At 30.8% G+C, this 27,216-nt stretch overlaps 1 protein-coding gene across 1 annotated transcript in view; it reads left to right on the top strand.

The window, feature by feature from the left end:
* Positions 1–19,057, top strand: part of LOC113557303 (Krueppel-like factor luna) — an 80,998-nt gene extending 61,941 nt beyond the window's left edge. The window contains exon 3 of the mRNA XM_026962755.1: positions 14,791–19,057. Within this exon, the coding sequence (XP_026818556.1) occupies positions 14,791–15,658 (868 nt within the window). The 3' untranslated portion in view covers positions 15,659–19,057. The remainder of the gene's footprint in view (positions 1–14,790) is intronic.
* The last annotated feature ends 8,159 nt before the right edge of the window (positions 19,058–27,216 follow it).

Here is a 27,216-nt window from a genome sequence, read left to right as displayed (position 1 = left end):
ACATCAAAATATTTGAATAATAAAAATAATAAGAAAATGCTTTTGAAAAATTGTCGGATCAAATTATATCGTTCTAATACATACTTAAATTACGTAAATCAGAAGCATTTACGTGCACGATTTAGCATGAGAGTGAAGTGAAGACAGCGGATTCTTTGTTGTACCACATATATAACACATCTAATAATATTATTTTGTTGTTAGTGATGTGTGATGTATCACTAGGAATATTCCCCGAGAAACGTTCCAGAAAACAAAGAATATTTTGGATCTATTCTTCTACCTATTGGAAAAATGATATTTTATTTCACATAAATTTAAAATCAAATCTTTTCACTGACGCGCCTGCCAGTACGTTTCATTACATTTAAGTGAATAACTTGAACTATACTTGTAAAATATAGGTATTGTATGTAATAATATATTTTTATAATCACCAAAAAACAAAAAACCTTCCCATAATATTTTGCATAAAAATTATCAGCCATTTAAATAATTTATGGCCATGAGTTAAATTATAGATACTGAAATATATGATAATTTTCCTTATAAATGCCCGGTCTCGGGAATATCGTAGAAAATTTGCACATCACTGGTTGTTATATATACCTCGCTTGATGCAAGACCGAAGAATGCTAAAAAGTAAAAACTTGACGACTCTGGAACATTGTGAATATTATTAAACCTGCAGTTATATACACACCAGACACGGCGACGACAAACGTGTATATATATGACAAATGACGCCACTGATATTCAATACGCATAAATATAGGTATAATATAAGTACTCACTACCTATATATGTGTATGTATATTTACGCATCGTTCGTCGCCGAGCTGTCTAATTTATAATGATATTATACAGTTATTGGCAGCCGCGGTGCAGTTGTTCGGAATCCGACGATTCGGCACCGAGATAACGCAATGTTACCTGTAGCCTAGATCAACATGGTGCCTACACACACACACACACACACACACACACACCTGACATCATGAATAAATATCGTCTTATCCGATAATAAAATGCACCGCGGCTACCGGTTTTGCGGTGGTTGCAGTGAGATAATATCGATTGGTCGGCCGATCGATCGATCGTTATTATAATAATAATCGTCGGTCTGTACTACGTGTTTCGTTTTAATGGCATGTTCGTTTTATAATAATTATTATGAGGCATATATTATAATATAAAGCTTGCACGTATACATAATACTCATATATGGGGTGATACATTTAATGTAAAACAACTTATTATTTCAGGAAACACGAACGTCTTTGAAAATATTTGTTTTACATGAATTAAAATCGTTATAAAACAACATTTTTACTATTTTTATTTTTTTTAATGGCAACTTACATTTTTGATTTTTAAATACGAAACAAAAATTATCAGGAGTATTTCGATCTACAAAAATTAAATTTCTGTAAAATAGTTTATTAGTCATAATCAATAGACCAAACTTTTGCGGAACGCCCCCTGTACCATTCCACCACGCTTATCAAAACTTTAAATATATTTGTAGGTTTATAAGTATAACTAATAAATTACTTTGTTAAAACTAGATTTTTGTGGATTAAAATACTCCGAATAATATTCTACTTTAGAATAAGGAATTAAAATGCGTGTTGCCATTAAAAAAAGTTAAAAAATATCATTTTTTTAGAAAAATGTTGTTAACGACTTAAAATTTTGTAAAAGAATGGTTTTTCAAATAACTTTAATGGTTTTTGAAATAATGAGTGTCTTACGTTGAATGGATCACCCGGTATATACGCACCACATTATCTCGACAGTAGTGAAATTTCAACGGTCTGTACAAAATAATAACGTATTACTATATAACATTTATAGAGCTTACGTTATACACTATAGAGGTATATTATTATAATGTGTACACTACGATCGGGAATAATATATTAGACCGGCGGTTGACGGGCGGGCGGTGGTGGCGGTCTACATAATATATAATATTATTTTAAACGCAAGTGTCGGCGACCGACCGGTAGCGTACCAATATAATGTATAGTTACTATACACTGTAAATCGTATCCGTGTATAATATATGCATATCGTGCATAATAATATACGCATTATTCCGGGGTATGAGTGTATATAATAAATAAATATAAAAACAAACAAACGACCTCCGGCGGATACACTTTTTTCTCTCCACATAGTTTTTTCACATAGTTCTGCAGCCGACGACGACGCGTGTATGGTCAGTTTCCCTAGAAAACGTCGTGATGAAAATAATAATAAACATATTATTGTGATCAGTGGCGTAGCCAGGATTACAGGGGCCCGTGGCATAAATATCTCAGGCGCCAATAAAAATTGTACGATAAGCAAAAGATAGATAGCCCTTCACTATTTTAAGCAGGAAAATAAACATTTAATTTTAATAATTGATTAAAGCTAAGTAAGTAAATTAATTGGATGTTGATACAAAACTTAAATATCAAATCGTGTTATGGAGCGTTATAGCCAATATTTATAAAAACAATACGATGCTAATAAGTATTAAGTCGTTATTTCATTGACTTTAATTCTACTATAGCCGAACGATTCGTAAAAGTATAGTTTTTAAACAATTTTTTTTTTATTGACATATTAATGCCAAGCATCAAAGACTTATTACGTAAATGTTTAAAAAATTAATTTTAAAAATGTGCAATTAGTAATTCATACAAAATTATCGTTATCATACATGTCATATTTTAAGTTTGTTCATTTAAATTTTGGATTTAGGGATTTGTGGCCATCTAAGCCACCCTACATAATAAATGCCACTGATTATGATTAGTGCTGTATTGTAGGGTACGGTAGTATATAGTATGGGTTAATCTGCGATGATCATTGATCTATTATCAACTTTAATCAATTTTCGCGAGGTATCTATACGTCATGTAATCCCGAGGCGATGGTAAAAATAAAAATGATAATTATTTTAAAATATTTTCGTCGCTTATAATAAAATAACTAATACTCGCAACACTGATTTCGGAAAACCAGTCGGCAAAATAACATTTTAATTAATCTACGAATGTTTCTGTGTGTAAAATATTATATATATATTTTGTATTTGTATTCTGTTAGCTACCGAACGGGCGACACGCGACACGCGAGAAAACATTATTATTATTATTATTATTATTTCGTTATTCGTTTTAGTAATGTTTTTATATTTAAAATTCGTTATTAAGCACTCTAAAATAATAAAACGATACAACATACCTAAAAACTCTCTAAAGGCTTAAGTCATTTTAAATTTCGCAGTCATGGTAATAAACGTGACTAAAACAGTTGATGTAGTCAAGTAGTCAAGCGTTTTGTCATAGAACATTTTTGCGAGTCCCTAAGCATTATGGATCAAAAAATGGCTTAATACTTTTGTATGATCAAGTGATTATCTTAATTTATTTGGTTAAAAAATATATTTTTTCAATTATTTTTAATTGTTATTGCATATCTATAAGTTCTGTGCTGTAACTTCGCCATTATTTCTTATAAAAGCGAAATTTTCTCTGCGTACTAGGTACCTATAAGCTTTCCGCATACCACTGTAATGAGACACGTGCCACGGGTTAGCTACCTTAGACCATACCTTTCTAAAATTATAAAAAATGGTTTAAAACGAACTTGACCAACAGTGTCTAATGCAATATTCGATCTATTTGCTCGCCGATTGTCTTCTAAATTAAAAAAATAAAAACATTATTTCCGTATTGTATATAGATACCGATATCGTTCATATCCTAACCTAGACGATTAAGCAATAAATAATATATCAATAATTTATTCTGTTTGCGTGAGGTATTTTGTTTCAGGCGATATCATTACATTTTCAAATACCGTACCTATAGCCCGTACCTATATTTGATTGTTTAATAATAACTATTGAAAATGATATATAAATGTATATAATATACATTGCCGTTGGCAACAAAACATACACCGTGTGGCAAGGTAGGTGGTGCGTGTATCACTTATACTACATCATACAAACAGCGTTAGGTTAGATATTGCATTTGTATACAATATTATTATCATTATTATAAAACGTGCATACAACGGTCGCAAGAGACGATATCATAAATGTTAATATTATTATATGATTTAACAGATTTCGCGGTATTTGAGTCATACGAGTCACTGAAATCGTTGAATTATAAGAAATATAGCCGTTTTCTTTGTTTGCTTAGTAAAATACACGTATATTATTATTAAAAGAGCACGACTGTTTTCAATTTTTTTTTTAAATTCCTTTTTTACGCTCGTAAACACAGAGTAGGTATATGTTGTACGAGTATATAGGTATTCAGTTTGCCAACAGGATATATATACTGACATATTGTAACGAATAATATGCGTTAAAGCATATATGATAATAAAATATATTATCCTCCGTCGCCGGTACGTACCAACAACAACAACAATCATAATAATATAATAATATAATGTTATAATATCATGGCACATGCATACACATAGATCGCAACTACCACCGCCGCCGCTGTCAGTAGCTTAAGGTTCTATAAGGATCTAGATCATTTATTATTATTATTATTATTATTATTTTTTTGTTTTTTCCTACCGACCTTGACATTAGACGTCGACAGCCATTACCGGGAGAGAGGTGTTTGGAAAAAAATTAATTAAATCGAATATCGTTCGCGGTATATTTTATTATAATAGTATATATACGAATCGCGTGCGTTGCGAAATAAATATTATACGAATCGGATTATTCACACGACTCGTGTATAATACACATATTATATATGTATATATATCATAATATAATGTATACCGGACGAGTGAATAATTTTTTTTTTCTATAAACCTGCATATTAGTATACATACTTATAGATGTTTGCTTTTTGAGGAAAAACTACACCAAATCCGTGTACGAATAGTTAAATAGTTAAATATATATTGTGTTGCACATACAAATTTATAAGCATTGAAGTATTTTAAAAATCAACAAATGCATTTTATGGAATAGCTGTTTGGAGTGTTTAAATTCAATTCAGAAAGATGTAGCGTTAAAACGATTTTAACATTGTACAATGTAGATTATTTATTAGTTCTCGTACTTGCGGGCTAAGAATATATTATACGCTCTCGTAATTTTCTATGGTTTATCGAAAAGCTAGACCGCCATCATTATAAAAATTGCCCGAGTTAAGTCCCATGACATTCATATCGAGCAATTAGAATTGATATTCTGGAGGGAGAGAATTTTTTTTAAACTCAAGGGCAGAATAAAAATAAACGTTCAGAACAAACTGATATTTAATACAAGAATTATGATTTGTCTGCTACTATTATTATATGCTCTATACTGATGCAATTTTTTTTTTTTTTATATTGTTTTCACTACACTATTCGTGTTTGATAAATCCAATGTAATGTATATTTGATTTGCGAGTTTTCAAACCTCAAGCGTAATAGAGTTCTTAACGTTCTTGTGATGTAATATAATATAATATAATATACGAGTAGGTAGTTATGAACGTAGGTATTGGTTAGGTTTTCGACAAAATACAAACTGTACATTTTATACAAGATTTTTTAATATTCTATTATACAGTAAAAAACAATTGCTCCCGTGGACATTTTTTACAAGTCATCTAACATCCTCACCCCCAGATTACAGATACTTCATGATGAAACATCGCGGAACACGTTGGCACGAGTTAGAAGTTTCACTTTTGTCGGACGACGGTCGACGACATCGCGCAGACGAGTTTTCTAGAGCAGATTTTATTATTATTGTAGTCGACGGACGTCGTTTAAGCACATGCAAATATGTGTGCAAGTGCACGCATATTATATTATTATTTACATATTGACCGCGACGTGTCCGTAGAGTGTTGTCTTGTACGGCGTACCCATATTATAAAATTACGCTCGTAATAGAAACATAATATTATTCAAACGTATAGTTTTTACTTGCACGATTGTTTCGATCTTACATAACCGTATAATGCTAATAATAATGGGAATCCAAGTCTATGTCCATATGCTTGTTACTATTGGTAAGATGAACACTTATCATTTCAAAAACGTTTAAAGGTCTTACTAATATAGGTTATATATATATATATATATATATATTACATAATTTTAAGTTGTTACAAAACCATGCTAATACCATGTTATCACACCTAGGTATATATAATATAAATATTATTACTTTTTATCGTTTTCATTAAATTTTTTTAATCTTTTGAAGGACAGCATCGATTTTTATTTTATTATAAAAGTAGACTATTTTTTGGAGTTAGTACTTTAATGTAAACAAAACCGAATTTTGGACAATTTTACGGTTTATGAGATCAGTATTTAAAGTTCAGATAAGCATAGTGGAGTGCATAGTTCACTGCTTCGATCGTCCAAACTTGTAAATAATTAAATACTTGTACAAAATTTGATTTTTATAATTCGAAATCGACGAAATCTTACAAATATAACATTATATTTTGGAACGTGAAATTAAACATTTTTTTATTAACATTTAAAAAGGTTTTCAAAGCGAATTCAACTAAGTTCTGAGCGATATAATATAGGCTTACAACAGAAATCAGTGTACCGTGAAAACTCTTAATACATGTGCACGTGAGGGCGATGTGTATTCATTTCCACGGTTCCACGGAATTATTTTTTAAATATTATTAATTTATTGTTAGAAGTGAATTTTTCATTAATACTGTTAACCATATGAGTTTGAAATAACGACCGCGACAGAATACAACACTACACATTTGAATACGATTCGATTAATTTATTGCTATTTCCGTTACAACAAAATAAAATAAAATTACATCGATAGTAAAAAATATAATATTATATTAATATAGATACAAATGATAAAATCGTATATTGTTCTCTCTGCATCGTGCATAACATATACTTTGTTGAGCCTTGGAGCAAACCGACAATACTCATAATACTCCAGTTAATACTGTTTAGTATTATTATGTGCTTTTGCATTTTACACCGCCGCCGCCGCCGCCGCCACGTCATAATATGTTTAAAATCACTTACCTACCACACTTAAATATTTTATTATATGTATTACTTAATTCACTGTACACTTTGTAACTAATTACATATATTATCTTTTCCTTCTCGTTTACCTTTAAATGTAATCTGTATTTGTAGTGAATGTACTAACTGCATTGTTCCTGAATGTTTTACACGCGTTTCAGGCAATTTTATCCATTTTGTATTTATGACACGAAACAATTGAGCGATCACAGCGGTCTAAAAAATTACGTTTATTAATATATATATGTGTATGTAATTGCACGGAAAAGTGTATTGTGTATCAGTTTTGTATATCATGTATGTATAATATTTCGATTGCATGTACACAATTTTTCGTTCTATAATATATATATATATAACTATCGATAGTAATATTTTCGAACGTTCATTCGTGTGCTACATCCCTGAGAACTGCAGTAAACCTTACGATTGTCATTGGGAAACCTGGGTTCAAAGCTGCAGTTGCATCCGTGCGGATGGGCTAACGTGTGAAATATATATATATATATCCAGATACTACGAGTGTATAATGATTTGCACCTATCTTCGGGCACACCAACAACCGCAGTCACTTATCACAATTATTACGACAAATAATTATTTAAAATTTCTACCCGCTGACACGACGATTTTATTATGATGATCAGTCATTATTCTACAACCACACCAGCAGCAACATTATATAGGTGCATTGTCGACACGACTAGGACATATTTTTATTGAACTGTTCTTATTATTATATCATTGTCGCGTTGCGTCACACAACCGAACCGGTCGAAACCGTATCACTCGATCGAACGTTATATTATAAATATATATATATATGCGTGTACATATTATATGGGTATCTGCATGTAATAATAATATAATATAATAGGTAGCCAATAGGTGTATGAGCGCATGTGTTAGCGATATATATATTTCGACTGATACGAATACATGTTACCTACTACTACTATTATTATTATTATTATACGTTTGTGTAACTCGAGGCCCACTCCGATGTAATGACGGTTCGAATGACTCGGCAAATTACAATATTAATATTAATCGTCTAATCGAATTCGACTTGTACCTAATGCATAATAAATAATAGTTTATGTAATATCTAATAATGTATTGATATCTGATTAAAAACGCACTCTATTAATACGTATAACTCATGTCATCAACATCCCTTTTAGTTCAATATCATTGAATTCAAATTTAACACAACCGTTACAGTGACTCTCTAGAAACGTTTTTAGATGGCACTACACGCAAGAGATGACGGAAAGCAAAAGTAAATACGAAACGCGTATATACGGTACAGGTATAGCATTGTGCCGAAGTTGCACGTGGAATGAAAATTGTCTTAAATTTTAGAACTATGTTTTCATTTTTCTTTTGAATTTTCCCGTTTTTGACTAAATTACCAAAGAATTTGAAATTTAGAAATACGAAAATAATTATTAAACGTCAACAAATATTATTTTAATAAAAATCCGATAAAAAATTGGACCTAAAAAATTGTGCCTATCTACGTGCGTGTTATTCCGTATAAAATCAATATTTTTTTTCTATTGTTATAATATTGTATATTTATATTATATAATAAAATGGATTGAAATCTTTTATCAGCGGCGACCAATTATTGATCAATTGAAGATTGAATTAGAAAGTCAATTTTAATTTTTTTGATATTGCCTTTTGTAATGTAAGTTGAAACGTTATATTGTAGTTATTAAGTTATGTCAAAGATTTAAAGTGTCCCCCTTGAGAGTAGATATACTATATATACTATTATATATTATGTCTTGTGGGTATGTGAGTTTAGACGTTTGTGCGAACCTCGTCAAATGAATTTAAAGTCGCTTTCTATCGAAGGGAAAAAAATTGTCATGTTTGACCGACGAAATGCACATTCGAGTTTTTACTTTCAAACAATCATTCGACCCTGTCTTGTTGTTTTTTAGGTAGTACTTAGTTATATAATATTAACAATATGTGTGTGAGCGTTCAAATATTTATATAGGTATACAATAGATAGAATGGCTATACAATTTATTTAAGTATACATGAATTATTTATGTTGTTCATTACATTTTAAATTTTGAAGGTTATAAATTGTCTCAATCAAAACCCATCTAAAATGATTTAAAATTTTTTTTTTTTAATTTTCGTACGTTTTAACTGAAAAAAAACGAAATACCTTTCAAACAAAACAGTTTTCAATTATTTACTGAAACATTTTATTTATAAATCAAGGTCATATAATAACTCGTAAGTATATTATGGGTACAAAGAATAATATTATATACTATCTAATCGATTAATTGTCTTTCTTTTGCATTTTATACCGGGTGATACATTTAACGTAGTGTTTTTCAATATCTGTATTATTGTGACATACTATTAAATTATTTCACACTGCGATACATAATAAAAAAATAATAAGAATAATAGGTAACATTATTTTAATAAGTAATGTAAAATTAAAAAAATATATATATAACATACAAATAATGATAAATGTCGATTTTAGACAACTTATTTTTAATTATCATTCAAATTATATCAAATACCTATTAATTGTTGCACATCATGTCAAAAATATTTGTACATTTCCTGAAACATATGGACTTATCCATTGATTTAACAAAAGACACTATAATTATTTTATAAGCTATCAACGTCTTTGAAAATATTCGTTTACGTCATTTTAAATCGTTAAAAACATAATTTTTTATTCTTATTTTTTAAAATTGTTCATGTTTTTTATGACAAATTCCAATTTTACTATTTTTTATATTCTTTAGAGTACTCCGATACATAAAAAAACGAGTTTTTGAGAGGAGTGAAATGGTGAAATATTGAATAACCGAAATTTGATTTTTATAGATCGAAATACTTTGAACAATGTTCTAATTTAGAAATAAAAATTAAAAATATACTCCAAAAGAATAAAAGCTTAAAAACATAATAACGATATAAAATAATAAAAAATATTGATTTTATACAAAAATGTTGTCATGTAATAATTACTTTAAGTTATAGAATAAAAGTGTTTTAAAAAACGTTGTATAGTGTTATTTCAGTTATTTGAAATAATGGGTGTCTTGTGTTAGATCGATCACCCACTATATACCTACATTATAATATATAGCTTAACAATATAATTTTGCATGCTAAGTATTTATTATTTACGATCATTTAAATACGACCTATGTCGCGTATAGATCCATATTTTATTACGATAAAAAATGAAAACATTATATTGTACATGATTTATGATGTCACATGACCAAAAATGGTAAATGCATACTTCAAATTCTCATATACGTCGCGTGGTATTATTTTTAATGTATTTAAAATTTCAATGCGGACATAATATATAATAACGCTATCCGAATATTAATACATCTGAAATAACATCTAATGTTATAATATGGTCTGGGGGGAAAGAGAGAGAGATGGTAAAACGTCATTAAATGTAATATTAAAACATCATCAGTTGTAATATTAATTTGCTACTATTTCGTTCTAACCTTCGGCGGGATTCTAAAATACATATCATACGCACGATATATCCTATAGATACCAAAGTAATTACAAATCCGTGTGGCCCTAAATTACTAAAAACCTGTTTGTGGCAATAGTATTTTAGTCACTTCAAAATAACACAACGACAGTATATTAATATGAGAGAATAAATTGCTGCTTAAGTTGTATTAAAAATAAAAATATGTATTAATATTATTATTAGTATTTTAACATAATATTATATTATAATAATCAATAAATATTCCAATGTATGAATTTTTTGATATCATAATATATGGTATCATAATCTAAAACATTATTAAACTCATTAAAATTATTTACTGGTTTTTTTTCGCTATGATGTCTCTATGCGTATTCGCTATTGAGAATTGCAAAAATTGTGTGACAGTTTTTTTTTTGTTTTTGAAAAAAAAACTATGCTTGTCGCGGAAGCGCTTTCGATTACATCAATAAACATTATGTACACATTGCGATCTAAATACACTGACTGATTTCAGTTTTTTAAGAATATATAATAATATATTATTGTAACCGGTTTCTATATAATTATTGTATATTATATGTTAAGTAGAAAGATTGTATGTATTTGATTGCGTTCGGTCCCCGGTTACGCGAGTTTTTGTCATTTATATCAACGGTCAATGTTGGAAGAAAAGTACATTTTACCCAGGCCTGCAAAAATCGAAAACTAATTTATACAGAAAATAATGACCTTCTGAGTTCTTGATTTTTTTAAACTATAAAATGATTTAAATTTAAAAAGAATCTGTCCTGCAAGTCACTTTCTCAACGGTTAAACACTTGGCATTTAGATAGGCACTCTTATATCATACAATATACCTACACATACGTGATATAAATTTGTATCATATAATTTTATGTCTATCCGATAAAGAAGTAAGTAATAACAAGTAGCATATGGGTAGGTATTATCTTGGAATCGTGGGCTTTTTTTTTAATTATAACATGTATAATTTTTTCAATGGCTAGTATTTGTTTATAAGTGACGGTAACGCAGTATGTTATAACACTAATAATGTTGTAATATAATATATGTATCTAATATTATTACATAGTTTCTTGAATTTATTTGTAATGTTAACTACTTTATAGTGACAATATAATACAATACTAACATATTAATAGGTACTTGTTGGCTGCTAGTAGTTGTACCTACACAAGCAATTGAGGTATTTAGATCATAAATATATTATCACTTCTTATCGTTTGCCGTCACAGTATTTACTGCCTTTGTTAACTGGTAATCGTAATTAGGCGGTCACAATAAATAATAACATTATTGTTATACCTAAATCAATAATAATAACCGTACATATACGCTAGACGACTAGAGAGCATTAAAATTTGTTCTTGATTATTAGTGAAAACAGAACTGAAAAATGCAGTTATCTGCAGTGATATAATAATATTATTAAATTCACTTATTGTATGTCGTTTGTGTACATGTTAAACTCATTTGTTACTTGCAGTCGTGTTTGATACATAAAATATTAAAACGGATACCACTTTCATGATTTTATCGCACGACATCATCCCATACCAACTGCATACTGCAAGTTCAGATTTACGGAAATGCAAGTGTGCGTAACATGCAGTTTACACGAAAAGTAAAATAATCTGTAATTTCTTGTGATATAAATTTATCTTTACTTATGATGTTAGAGTTTTTAGTGTTTTTACCTATTTTATATCACTTATCGTAACTATGAATTTTTAAATACATTTTCGTTCGAAAATCTTCTTTGGCATTAACTATGGTATAAATTGAGATTGATGCTGTTACTAGAAAAAATGATTCACAAGAATTAGATTTTTTTTTTTTGGATAATATAAAATATCTTTATCAATATATAAGTACGAACCAAAAAGCTTTAATTTCTCGTTTTGTGATGGTACTGTTGCATCTAATGTAATACATAAACATTCCAGACATAACATTTAAAACAAATCATGAAAGTTTACATATTTCCTTCTGGTAAATAAAATGTTAATCTAGAAGAGTTTAGTGATTTAAAAAATCGGAAAAGTTGACCGCCGCTTCTATTTCTAAGATATCATCCTAATACCCATCATTAATCTCTTCTAATACGTATTATACAATACTGTCAATATTCACATGTTTATCACTTTAAAACAACCGCATTGCTTATTTAAGGAGGTTAAACAGTAGAGTAAAATGAGTGCGTGTACTTTATGTCCCCTTTTTTTCGGTCATTCCTATATAGAATAGATTCCGTGCTCCTGTTTACATCGCGTAATATGATATAACGGCTATAAAATCGGATTTCGATAGCCGTTTTTACGGTAGACCGAGAGCGAAAAATGAAAGCTGCGATTTACGATCACGCGGAATGTAATTTATTTAACAATATAATATAACGTCGGTTCACGGTGTGATATCTTATTTCATTATGGTCAGAGGCGCAGCCGCCGAATATGACAAAGTGAAAATCTATACGGCGCGAACACGCGTCATATATATATATATATATATAATATATACCTATATTACAATTAGATAACTACGGCTATAGGTATCGTAGTTCACATTAAAATGTTATCATGTTCGTAAGCACATGAACGTTGCATAATAACCACGTTGCACACAATGTACAACGAAACGTGTCGAGGCGCATAAAGGTGCATAATAATCGCAGAACGATAGTTAATAATTAGGGAACATAATATTACTTAATAATATATACGTCGTCTACATGCAAATCAGAAAATGCGAAGTCGTCGTTAAATACTAAATACCTGGAGTAGTGGAGTACACGTTTCGATAAGTCGTGGAACTTAATAACAGGCTTGTCATAGACGCCTGTGCGCTATACAAACAATATACAATTATTATGCGTCTCGAAATAATTTTATTATGTATTCTTTAACATAATATAATAATATATATATATATATATTTATTGGTAGTTATTAGAAAGTTATTGTAATTCGCTTACATACTGATAAATACTTTATAATTTTGAGTAATATTGTAATCAATCATTATTATTCCGCCCTTGTACGATATATATATGTATTATAAATTGTTATATATTATATTATTGTATAATATAGTACATTATAACCTTGTCATATCCGCCCATCACAGTTTAGTCCCCGTACCCTGCACGTACGGTGACACGTCAACATATCCCGGTTATATCCCCTTCAAAATACACCATGACAATATACCCCGCCTAAATATTAATTCAAAACTGAAATCTCCATTACATAAAAGTAGGTATTATAATCATCACAATATATCTAAAGTAATGTGCGTTAATATTTATTTTGATAATTGTTAGGTGTGTCACTATCTAAACGTTTTAATTTAATTTATTTTATATATTTTTTAATCATAACTATATATATATATTATTTTTTTTTTTTTGAAAATTTTAAAATAATTAGTTTTACAATACAATATAACAATAATATACGAATACATTTTTAAATGGATAAAATTATTTACATAGAATTCTATTTCTCAGTAATTACTTTAAATAATTAAAAGTATGCTAAATAATAATTTGTACATTATTATTGTTGTGATTAAATTTTGTCGTGAAGTATTCGATTTTGAGATATTTTAAAATAATTTGGTGCAAAATAAAATGGAATAGGTAATATAAAAAGGATTATCATGTAAGAAATAGACAAGTCTGTGTGAAAGCTTACAAGAAGGTGCATGTTCTTTCTATAATTCCACTTTATACAAATCATAACAACAATAAAAATTATTCAAATATACTTGAAAACTTACGATAAATTTTAAAGTCTATTTCTTACTCTCTAAACACATCTTGATCCCTCTTCATGATAATATTCCAATATTTGACCCGCGATTACGTACCCTTATCGCTAACCACGATTGAACAGCCAATTCACATTTTAACCAAATTTAAAAAACGGTGTATCCATTCGCTCGTATTGTTATCTCAAATTAATTATAGTCTCTCTGTGTGGTACTTTAAAAATTTTTTTTCCAAATTATTTCGTTTTCTTCATCCAAACAGGTACTTAACCAATGAACTTTATGCGTGTGAGGTCCATACTTGTTGAGTTCAGTTTTTATTTGTTTTCCCTATCTCTAATTCTTAGTATAATCATGGGTCTCGAGCCGTTTAGTTTTGAAAAAAAAATTCAATAATACCGTTTTGTTCGCAGGTTGACCGATTACAATCCTGCCGATTACAACGGAGTGATGTACATATACTCGCCCGGGCCCGTCAGCGACTGCGGTCAAGTGATGGATGGCCAGCAACAGCATCAGCAGCAGCAGCAACAGCAACAGCAGCAGCAGCAGCAGCAACAGCAACACAACCATCAACTCCTCCAGCTGCAACAGCAACAACTACAACTACAGCTGCAGCAAATCCAACAGCAACAGCAACAGATATCGCCTCCCGCGAGCCCGCCGGACGACAGCGACGGCGGAAACGCAATCGTGGAATCGAAGTTCTTGGTGCGCCAGCTGATGGCCGCCGCGGCGACGACGACGACCGCGGCCACGACACCGGCGCCGACGCTCTTGTCGGCCACCAACGCGGCGACGATCGTCGGTCGTCCGCACAAGCAACCGGCCACCGCGGCGACTGCTATGGCGACCGCGGCGTACACGGCGGCCATGATGACGCCACCGTCGTCGCCGCCCGAAGACGGCGTAAAAATGGCGGTGGCGGCCACAAAGCCGACCACCGGGCAGCGGTCGTCGAGGCGGTCGGGCGGCGCGGCCAGTGAACGGCGGCCGCAACGCGCCAAAAAGACGTCGGCCAACCACTCGTGTGGTCACCCGGGATGCGGCAAGACGTACACAAAGAGCTCGCACCTCAAGGCGCACCTCCGCACCCACACGGGCGAAAAACCGTACCAGTGCTATTGGAACGGGTGCGGTTGGAAGTTCGCCCGGTCCGACGAGCTGACCCGGCACTTCCGCAAGCACACCGGCGACCGGCCGTTCAAGTGCAGGCTGTGCGACCGCGCGTTCTCCCGGTCCGATCACCTGTCGTTGCACATGAAACGGCACAACGTCTAGAGGACGTGGGTGGCGGTAATACACCCCCGTGTGTGTAGAACGCAGTACGACGTGGACACCGTGAAATCGGAAAACAAAAAACTGCATCACAGCGGTTGCAAATATTATGGACAAAAAATAAAATAAATAAAAATATTTCAAATCATGTGTACCACGGCTATCGGCGGTACCAGTGTAGTGTACAGTGTCGCACGTTTTTAGTTTTTTCTCGTTATCGTGCCGTGCAATAGTAATGCGCCAACATATAAACCTATATAATATACACAACGTATATAAATAATATATACTTCAATAGTCGTAACGATCGTCGTATTATATAATAATAATAATATATTATTATTATTATGTTTTACATATTATTATAAATATTCTTTTTCTCGCTTAGAATTTGTATTATACGATAGAGTAGGTAGTGTTATTACTTACGCGTATATATATATAGTAGATAGTGATAATAATAATAATACTATTATGCCGTCATAATGAACTTGTACATTTATTTTTTTTCATAATTCTTTTATTGCCCGGCTTGTCTGTGAGCGGCGGTGGTCCGGCGACGGTGCCCACTCGTAAACAGTGTGTTATATAATAAGTATACGCGGTGTGAGTACGATATTAAAAGCATTATAATAATAATTGTGAAACGTGTTCAAACGTCACAGCCGCGATTATATGTAAATACGATTCGGATGCGCTTGTGTCGCCGGCCGCCATGTTACCAACATCGCGCGTACGACGACGAAGACGACAATGATAATAATAATTAATAACGGTCTAAAGTCGTGACGTGTTGCGGTCGACGGGTCCGTGCCCCCTCTCTCTCCCCAAAAAAGTCTTTGTGATTCGAGTACGGGTCGATGGGCGTCCGGACGTCACGGGAAAACCTGACTCGTACCGCGCGCGTTCCGTGGTTTTCGCCGACGCGTGTCATTCGCGTTTCCTACCGAACGTCGACGAACCGGCGAAAACGTACACCGATCGCCGTCATTTCGTTAAGTGTTTATCGTCATCGCGATTTCGACAGTGACGTTTAGGAGTTCGGAACTAATGTTGCGGATTTCCTCGTTCCACCCTTCAACCGACACTCGCGCCGTGAGTCGTGCTTTCCGCGCGCTGAGGCTTTTCAAACAACGTCAATGTTTTGATACTGACGTTTTTTTTGTAAGCTTTCATTTTTATAATACAATGAACCCCTATACGTGTTACGCACCTGTCGACCATAAATATTTACAACGATGTCTTTAGAAAACCATTTTTCAAGTCGAAATGCGTTACCTGCGTTATAAACGATAAACCCACTCGCGATAACACGATATACGTTTTAATGTATATAATACAATTCAAAAATCGTTTAAATTTTTTATTTCATTCGCACGTGGTGTTCATTTTTGACCAAAACCGCAACTCCAAACGACGGGGTTGATTCCTCGCACGTTTTGAATATAGTGAGCTAAGTTTAAAAAAAATCGTCGTCGCCGTACGACGGATGCTCTCTTTAATCTCTCTTGTATATAATAATATATAAAATATCATCGGATGATCTCATCGCCGGAATAACGTCGCCTAAATGTGATTGCATCGTGTGGCATTTTATCGCTTTAACCGTTTGTCTGTATTCAACATAACCATATCGAATTTCGCGCAGTTCCATATAATTATCAGTCACATTTGTATGATGTTCAATCCTGACGTCCTCAGACGCCACCTCATGTCCGTTTACAGCTTTTTACATTTGTTAATTATTTTTCGGCATCACGAAATTCGATTTGATATGACTTAGGCCCGAGATAAACGTCATTGGTAAGTATCTGAATCAAAAAAACGAACATTTATAAGTATTTCAGCATTCATTTTTCGAAAAAGTAAAAATAATTTATTCATTTGTTTTTCCGAAAGAACTATAGTTCTATCTTGTACTCAGCACAACACTATATTCCATATGATACATAAATGTAAACTGCTCAGAGAGATTTTTTTTAATTTTTCGTTCAATAAAATTATTCACTTTAACGGTCTGGAATATTTGTCGCTAATAGATGAAACCAATTTATGTATCAAACACCGTGAACACACACAAGTGCTGCACATTTCTTGAAAACCCGCCAAATGTTAAATCTTAAATGTAAAATAGAAAAAATATCCTCCGGCAGCGAAACTACGCTTAAACCACGTTTTCCGACGACTCGGATTTCACAATAATATTTTTCACTTTAAACACCGACTGTAACCATATTACCCGGAGTCTCACCCTATATAACAGCCACACGAACAATGTCAGATCTCTTTGATGAATTTTCTATTTCGTATTTCACAATAATATTATCGAACACAGTAGAGGCGGGCTCAGTGTGTACGACGTACGTGCGTGTATGTTGGGAAGTGAAGGATATCAAATACTTTGTTAAATACTTGATAGATTGTCGTCATTTAAGTTTTTAAAGGGGAAAGCAAAAATGTCGACAAACTTAGTATAATTTATTTTTTGTATAAAAAAGTAGTAGGTTAACAATGTTACAAAAATTTAAAAAAATAGTTTGCATAATTTGTCTAGAAATTAGAAAATCACATCATTTTGTATATTATACTCATCAGTTACCAATCGATGGAAGGGAGGGTCAACTCTATGAACTCCTTCCCTCCCCTTTGAGCACACCTTCGGTACACAAATGTAGTGATAGTTTTAGATCTATTGCATTTATATTGATCTTAATATAGTATATTATAAAGTAACGATTGTACAACATTATGTGTTCGGGTCGGCGATGATTCGCACTGTATCGAACGCTGTAATAATGACCATACCTGAAGTTATAGATGTTATATAATAATATGTACCTATTGCACATACTGACAAATGTATCGTAAATACCATACAAGTACATAATAACCGCCAATACTGTTATAGCAATTTTTCAAACAAAATACGCCAAATGTTTTGAAACGTAAACCACACGTCTCAGACGATTGTTGTGTCAGTAAATACGATTTGACAGGAAATAACATTATTGTTTTGTATTTTACCCTTTACACAGACATTTAGCGAACGTATACTCGCGTACATATAGACTTACTTTCCATAGCGTTGTAAAAACTTCGATTACCTTTTAGCTTTTGGCGTGTACTTAACTTTTGTCACTGTTGTTAGACGGACGTTGTTCAGCAGCTTAAAAAATGTCATTCTCAGTAGTCAGTATAGTGAATAACAACTAATCGCACGTTAGTTGTACATAAACCCTTTGATCAAATTCTCAGCTTCGACAATAATAATAAAATTCACTCGGGCTACTACTTAATTTAATTGTACATATTATATATCTAACTGCATTTGTTTTTCGTCGACTCTTAGAAATAACTATAATATAATGTATTGACTATGCGTATATACATACTTTAATTGTATTAAAACAATCAAAATATCGTTTTTTTCCTGATTAAACAAAACGTATTTTTTTATTTGTTATTATTATTTTTGTTTTATACATATATAGTTTTTAATCTTATTCAAAATCAAATTTAACAAAATGTGATTAGCAATAATTGATTTTTAAACTTAATAAGTAGTGGTTAGGAATTAAAAAAAAAAAAAAACTATTTTTCTTTTTAATGTTATTATTATTTTTTTATTCATTTATTAAAACTAAACCATTGTAAAAAAAAATCTTTATTTTAATTATTATTATTAATGAACGTATATCGACTTATAATATTGCATACATTTACAAGTGTATGTATTTTTATTTCATCTTCATTATTATTAATTATTATAATTACTAGTTACTATATTAATATATTATAATAGTTATATTGTGTATTTTGTCTTTTTGTAGATTTATAGCAATGTCAAATGTTAATATAATATTAAAATACTTGTAGTAGGCATACCACGTCGCGGTTTCGAGCGCCGCGTGGGCGTATACAGAAAATAAAACTGTTTTCATGCCATTTAATTAAACATAATATTTACATAAACTAAGGTTATTATTATTATTGTCATTATTATTATTTTATTTCATTAAACTTTTACCGTTATCAAAAAAAAAAAATGTTTGTTTTTAATTTACGAACGTAATCCAATACTCGGCGCGAACGCGGTGGCGAAGCGACGCTCGCTCGCCCGAGAAAGGTAACAGTCACAGTAAACATAGAATATTATTATTACTATTATCATCGTTATGACATGTGTGGGCGCGTGCGAGTAACCGAACACTGCCCCCACCGGGCAATATTTCATGTGCGCGGCGTAAGGGTCGTCGCGCGCGCGGTGGTGTCAGACGAATAAGTATCATTAAGCTAATATACAGTTTCGTGTCGGACGTGTACATATTGTACCTGTGTACTACAACGGGCTCGCATTGGGGTCAAGTATAATTATTATTATATATGAAATGAACATCGCGTTAATTAAATTTGGGACCTAGTAGAAAATAATATATATATATGCACGACAAAAAATAAATAAAAAAGAGCGTACGTTTGACGTGCACTCGCGTCAGTGAGTCACGATTGAAAGAGTATATACTGCAGCTGACAGCTGTATAAATATGAATTCCTACTCACTAGTTTTTTATACGTATATAGGTTACGAATAAAATGTTAAATAGGACATATTATAATGAAATATATACAATAATAATGATACAATCAGCGGTAGATCTAGGACTGGAAAAAAAAAAAAAAAATGCGCTTGGATGGGGTTTGATGCAGAGTGCGCGCCCAAGTTGTACATCGTATGATGAATATTATCGACAATAAAAAAACACGTCGCACGACGTCATTTTTACTCATTCTGTTAATCCATAAAACTCCTTTGTTTAGGTAATCGTCTTATAAAATTAATTTTCACTGCGAAGTATGACATACTCGAATGATGCTTACTATGTAAGTATAGTAACGTACCGGCCAATAACGATAAAACGTTATAACCGTTATAGATAACAAAAAAAACTGACGCTCTATCGTAGTCGAGTAATTTCGATTAAAATTTAATTTTATACGTTCGGCGTTTTTGAACGATATAATTCTAAATTAATTAAAAGGTCACTACAACCACATGCGTTGTCTTCGTCTTACAAACGTAAAATATGGTCAATTGTACGTTCTGAATAAACCATTTAACTTATTTATGTTATGTTTAACTATAATAGTGAATTTACTTAATATCAGAATTAAAAGTAACAATATTATCTAGTGAACTTCGTACATTTTTTTTTTATATTTTTATTTTAAAGCGAGTTATGAAAATTTAAAAATTCCAAATCGTTTGTGTTTTTTTTTTAATGTTCATAACTCGCTTCTAAACTGAATTATAAAAAAAATCTACGAAATTCACTAGATAATATTCTTACTTTTAGGTATTAAGTGTTTGTATTTTGCAATTTGCATTTTTATCCAACCATACATACTACATAGTGTCCGCATTTCAAAAGCAGGGCGGTTGTTGGTTAAAAACATGCTTATTTGGTATTTTTATAATGTTTAGGAAATATAATACTGTGTACGTGTCCCGGGAAATTAATATCATAGTGATAATTAATATTCAATAGCTAAAAAAAAGTATACACACAAGCATGTAGTTATATAAGATGTATAGGTATAACTATGTAAGTACCTATAGTCGATGAAAGAAAAAACAAAAGTGATAAAATGAACCTACTCGTGTTTGTAATAATATTTAAAAATAAATCAAATAATTATGAATAAATAACAATTATAATTTATATATGTTTAAAAATTATATAAGTTATGAAAATAAAGACCTCCTTGTGCATAATATTTTAATATTTTATTAGTGTCTACATGATTTAAAAACATAAAATTGATTTTAATTGGTGGGGCAAATGAGTCATAATTTTCAAATATTTTAGAAAATATGTAAGTACCATTAATATTACGTTAGTATTACATTAACAAATACTTTTAAAAATATTTGAATTCTTTAAAAATCAATTTTTTATAATGGTCCTCTATTGTACTAATATATTATAATGACATTAATGAATATACAACCAAGTATCTTGAATTTACTTATTATAAAAAGTTGGTTTGATAAAGCATAATCTCATAATAAACAAATTTGAAAAAGAGTTTATTTTCAAAACGATATCATATTATTTTTATTTTTGAATAAAATACCTAGTCTAATGAAGGAGACATGCACTTTATGTAAGTCTACATCTTAATCTATGAGTTACAAATTTTTTTTAAAATTTTTTTTTATGTATTGTGTTGTTGCCAAATAAAATATTTGATTTCTACTAGTATATTTTAAGTAATATGTGTTATACTTGCATAGTATCATTGCACAAATATGTAACCTGAATAACTGCTTTGTAGATGCCGGGAACATATAGTGATTTAGTGGTACCTATCTTATATTAATTAACGCGAACATACAGATTATAGCTCTAGTAAAGAATATAAAGAAGATAAACCGTATTACAAATTGTAAGAAATTATGGAAAATGAGTTTAATTAGATATTTGGATTATGGTTACATCCTGATAGAAATTAGAAAGACGATTTTTGCTATAACTAAACGTGATGGAGCAACTTATTATCGATACCTAATAAAAATCAAAGTAAAAATGTGCAACTATTCATGCTGATAAACGTAAAGCTTACACGTCATGCTTAGGGTAAATGGCTTATATATACAACTTTGTAAGGTTTTATATAATATTTTAAGTAAATTTAATGAGATTTTTATGTTTTTAATGCACAACTGCACTTAAAAAAAGTATTTTATCTTACAAAGAGCGATCTTTGTATAAATCGACAACGAAAAAATTATGATATCAAAAGACACAGCTAAACGTATAATGAAACATAACATAAGAATCGGAGGTGTATGTGTATGCTGCAGTGCGAGTTATAGCTTTCCAAAACTCGATAAGTATTAATGTATCATAATAATATGTAAAGGTGATGGCCTAAACGAAAGCGATGGCTGTCAAAACACACTGGCGAACATAGCAATGGACAGTAGCAGCGGCACCAACAGCGAATTGTGTAACCCGTTGATGTTGACCTCTGTCGAATAAATTTATCTGAGACGCGCATATAATAACTAGGTAAACATAATATATTATATTATTATGTACTTGTGTCCTGTATAATGTACTGTGATCAATGATGAATCTAACACGAAATATTTCAAATTCGTGACCTTAAATTTGATTTGAGTATTTTTACTGCAAAAATGATTTAACGCCCGTAGTTCGTATAGGATGATGACTCTGAATTAAAATTATTATTCTTCTTAAATAACTTTGACTGTTTGTTTTCTATGTTTAAAATGAACTGATCGAGAGAGAGTTTAGAAAAGTTTCGCCGAATCATATTGTATGAAATTTCATGGACGTTTGTAAAATCACAGGTACGCTGCTAAAATATTCGATACATGTCATATTATATGTGTTTAAATTGAAACATTAACTTACTATCGATCAGTCATCTTTCAAGATGGAAAAACAAAATGTAAGTCAAATATATGTTTAAAAAATTAACTTATAATTCAGATTCAAACTCAAAAATAGGGGTACAAATTGGAAAAAAGAAATTATGGATAATACAGCATTTTCCATTTTACTCGTGAAAAAAAGATGAACAATTTTAAATCTACAAATATTCGTGAAAATAATAACAGGTACTTATGTAGTAAAATAATGGTAGTTAAATTTAAGGTCATGTATTCGGAATATTTCATGTTAACTTTGTATCGTTACACCTAACATACCTATCCCACAACACACTTAGTGCGCGTATTGGATTACCCTTGCCGCCGAATCATCTATATAGTTGCGACGGCCGCGGCTAAGAAGGAATATATTATAATAATAATGATCTAGCCCCGAGAATTCGTTTTGGACACAGATTGATGATTATAAGCTAGTAATTATATTATTATTATTATGATATTGCTGCAGTATTTATATACCAGTAATACAGTAGGTAGTTCGTACCTGTACACAAGTACTCATTAAAAATATATATTATATACTTAAGTACTTGCACGTTTACGCCAACAGTTTGTGTCTATTCTAATCAGGTTGAGTCCCCTGACATGATTACAATTTTTTATTTTAAGAAGAGCAAAATTGCAACAGACAATTCGGAGTTCGACCAGCTTTAAGCTGGCAGCTTATAACATTTTCGTTTTTAACTCAATAAGGAGATAACAACACAATAATCATATTAATATTATTTATTCGATTAATCTATAACACGAAATAACTTCAGTACACTACTACAAAAATTCACAATATGAATGCCGAGTGAATCCTGACGAGGTATGTCACCGACAATTGCATGCCTGTAAGTTAAATTTAAAATAGGCTTTTAAAATTAGCCGGATATCATTTGCGCATCGTCAGTTTACTTTGCTAAAATATATAGTTTGCGTACACCAAAGTATCGTACTTGCATCAAATGCGCATCAAGTGTCCATTTCAATATGGCACATTACAATCATAGTTAAAATACTAATATACAAATAGTTTGAGTGAAAATCAATTGAAAATTAATCGTATAAAAAAAAAATAAATACATTAATGAATTATAAGCACTAAAATTAATATTATAAATCAATACTTGGTATATTGTAATGTCCCGTTATTTAAAAAAAAATTAAACCTGTTTATTTCACCGGTAGTATACTTAAGCCGATGTTTTTGAATGTAGTCTAGTTTTTGACGTTCAATAGTCAGTTGTAAATGACGGATACCACTTGAGATATCTTTAATTTTATCATGTCTCTGATTGTATTTCTTTTAAATTTTCTATTACCTAAGTACCTGTATAAAACAAAATTAAATTTATTAAATTAATTATTTATAAAAATTATTATTTCATTATTATTTCTATATTGAATAATGATTACTGTAAAATTTTACATTGTAATGCGAATGAAATTCCTCAGGTCCATTAGTAGTTATAGGTAAAGTTGATGGGGTTTCTACCCACATCTCTAGAGGAAATAAACAATATTTTTAATTTAATTATCATAGATGTAATTATTAAAATTCAATACGTCACTACTGTCTACTTGGTACGACAATTTTGATTAACTCGCATAACACATCAGAAACTTTTTTAAGAGAAATAAAAGATAAACTAAAACATAGTTTAATCCATTTTTCGATTTCAGTATTAGCTTTGTATTCATTTCATTAAGATAGAAAATCTTGATTAAGAAAGGCTTATGTACTTTGTAAGTGCTTTTCTCTTTATAATGCTTATAATTTGTAAAAATGTATTTGAAAAAATAATTCAAGATTTTTCACTATACCTATAGGTGTTAAATTATATTGTAAAATAAAGTGCATATTTTTAATGCATGTTTATACTATTTTAAGCGTGTAAGTACATACTTAGTACTTTTTAAGTACATTAAGTTCCGAGCCCTTAACCCTTGTTGTTGAAGCAAATTAACGGAACGATATTTTTATTAAATATGAATCTGACAAATGTAGTTTTTACAAAGTTATTTTTAATAACAATGAGTAATGACTTATGTCGTATTTTGAAATAAACAATTAATTTATAATTCTTAATTTGACTTCGTGTTTTTCCACCTCTGAATCCATCAATTGGAGATGTATGTCTTTTTTAAATAGGTATATGTAAATAATACAATTTCAATAGGTGAGAGATGAATGAAATATTGACATAATACATATATTTTTATATTCATTTTCGTCCCTTTGCAATAATTTCAGAATTCATATATGGTTTTAACTTTTTAAGGAACCTTTTACCGTAGAAAAAAAATGTTCGTACCAGTATATTATTTTTATATGATGGAATTAAAAATGCATTTTATTGTAACCAAGCTATTTTGCCATAATTAAATAATATATCTATATATAAAAATGCAATAAATCATTTTAATAATGATCGTTAAAGCACCTGAACATTGAAATTTTAATATTTTGTAAACGATTTTTCGTGTATTGGCCCAAATGATATTTTAAACGATTTTTTACTACACAACTGGTAATCGTGGAAACTACAATCAACTATTATAAATTTTACAAATTTTATAAATTTTAATTGTTTATCATCCATAGATATTATATTTAAAAAAAATGCTACACATGATGTAATTTATTTATCAGTATAAACAAAAATCTATAATATAATGTATTCCTATATTGTCCACGGTACAAAATGTACAGTGTTATTTTTTTTACAAAAAATCTTATTTTCACTAAAATATATACTCAGTAGCTACCTCATTGATGACTTCATATTATTAAACGTACATCTAAAGCATCATTATTCAATAATAAAACGCTGATGAATATAACACATTTTAATTGAGGACACTAATATACTGGTTTTATACCTACTGTGGCGTACAGAACGTTTTTTTTTTTTCAACATAAAAGTTCACCTCAAACAAACACGTATTTTATTTTTTTTAATATAATATAATGTTCTTCGCGATAAAGATCTAAAAATTATTTGTCATTTCACATGTGTTTCAGTACGACATGTACACATTATTATAATGTATAATATTATGTACACCAGCCGAACTCGGTGTTTTTTCATTTTCAATAGGTATTTGGACGTGTGCCACAGTCACACGTTCTAAATTGTGTACGACGATTGGAAATAAAATAAAAATGTATCATTACGCGATTTGTCCCCTTGAGCGTGATGGCAATAAATAAAATGTTCGGAACGAGTTGCTACAGCGGCGAGATTGCGTTCAATTTGAAATATTTGCATATAATATGTTACATTGTCGGTTGTACAGGTAGGTACAGGAATTCGAAAAGAAAAATTGGAGCACACTCTTTAGAATAGAAAATATGCCCGCGCGACGAAAGTGTACGTATTACATAAAGGGCACTCTGCACTGTACATTATATTATATCGCGTAAACGACATAAATCCTGCAACGACTAACGGGTTATAACTTATAAGTAGGTATGGATTGTGTATATACATATAATATATACTATTATACATAAAATATCATACTCGCAATATTATATATATATATATATATATGCATGTATATGTATATAGAGGAATGGAATAGTACACTACATAGTATTTAGTACACATACAGACACACACAGATACATTTTACTATTATTAAACACGATACAGACCGGACGATACTCTATATAGAGTTTTCTCGTTCCAGTCGATGCTATTGTCACTGCGCAGTATAAAGTAGGTAGGTAGTTAAGTAGGTAGGTAGGTATATCTATACCAGATAGGTAGGTAGGTAGTAAAATTAGGTATATAGGTACTATTACCAGACCTATATATTATTATTTATTATTACATACTAGGGGATATCATGTTGAATCGAAATCTGTACGTTTTTGAGCTTGATATGACACGTATTAAACTATAATAATAATTATTATTAATCATTATAACGCGTCCATGGGCGTAATGACGAATGTTTTTTTTTATGCAATGCAAGCACAATGATTTATCATAATTTTCACGGATACTCGCAGTTGGAGCAAACCATTTTTGTTCCTATCGAGGTAGGTACACGCATATCCTATATGGACGTTTTTTACAGTCTGCGG

This window comes from Rhopalosiphum maidis, chromosome 3 (assembly GCF_003676215.2).
Source record: "Rhopalosiphum maidis isolate BTI-1 chromosome 3, ASM367621v3, whole genome shotgun sequence".
NCBI classification, from domain to species: Eukaryota; Metazoa; Arthropoda; class Insecta; order Hemiptera; family Aphididae; genus Rhopalosiphum; species Rhopalosiphum maidis.
This window is presented reverse-complemented; position numbering and strand designations above follow the sequence as displayed.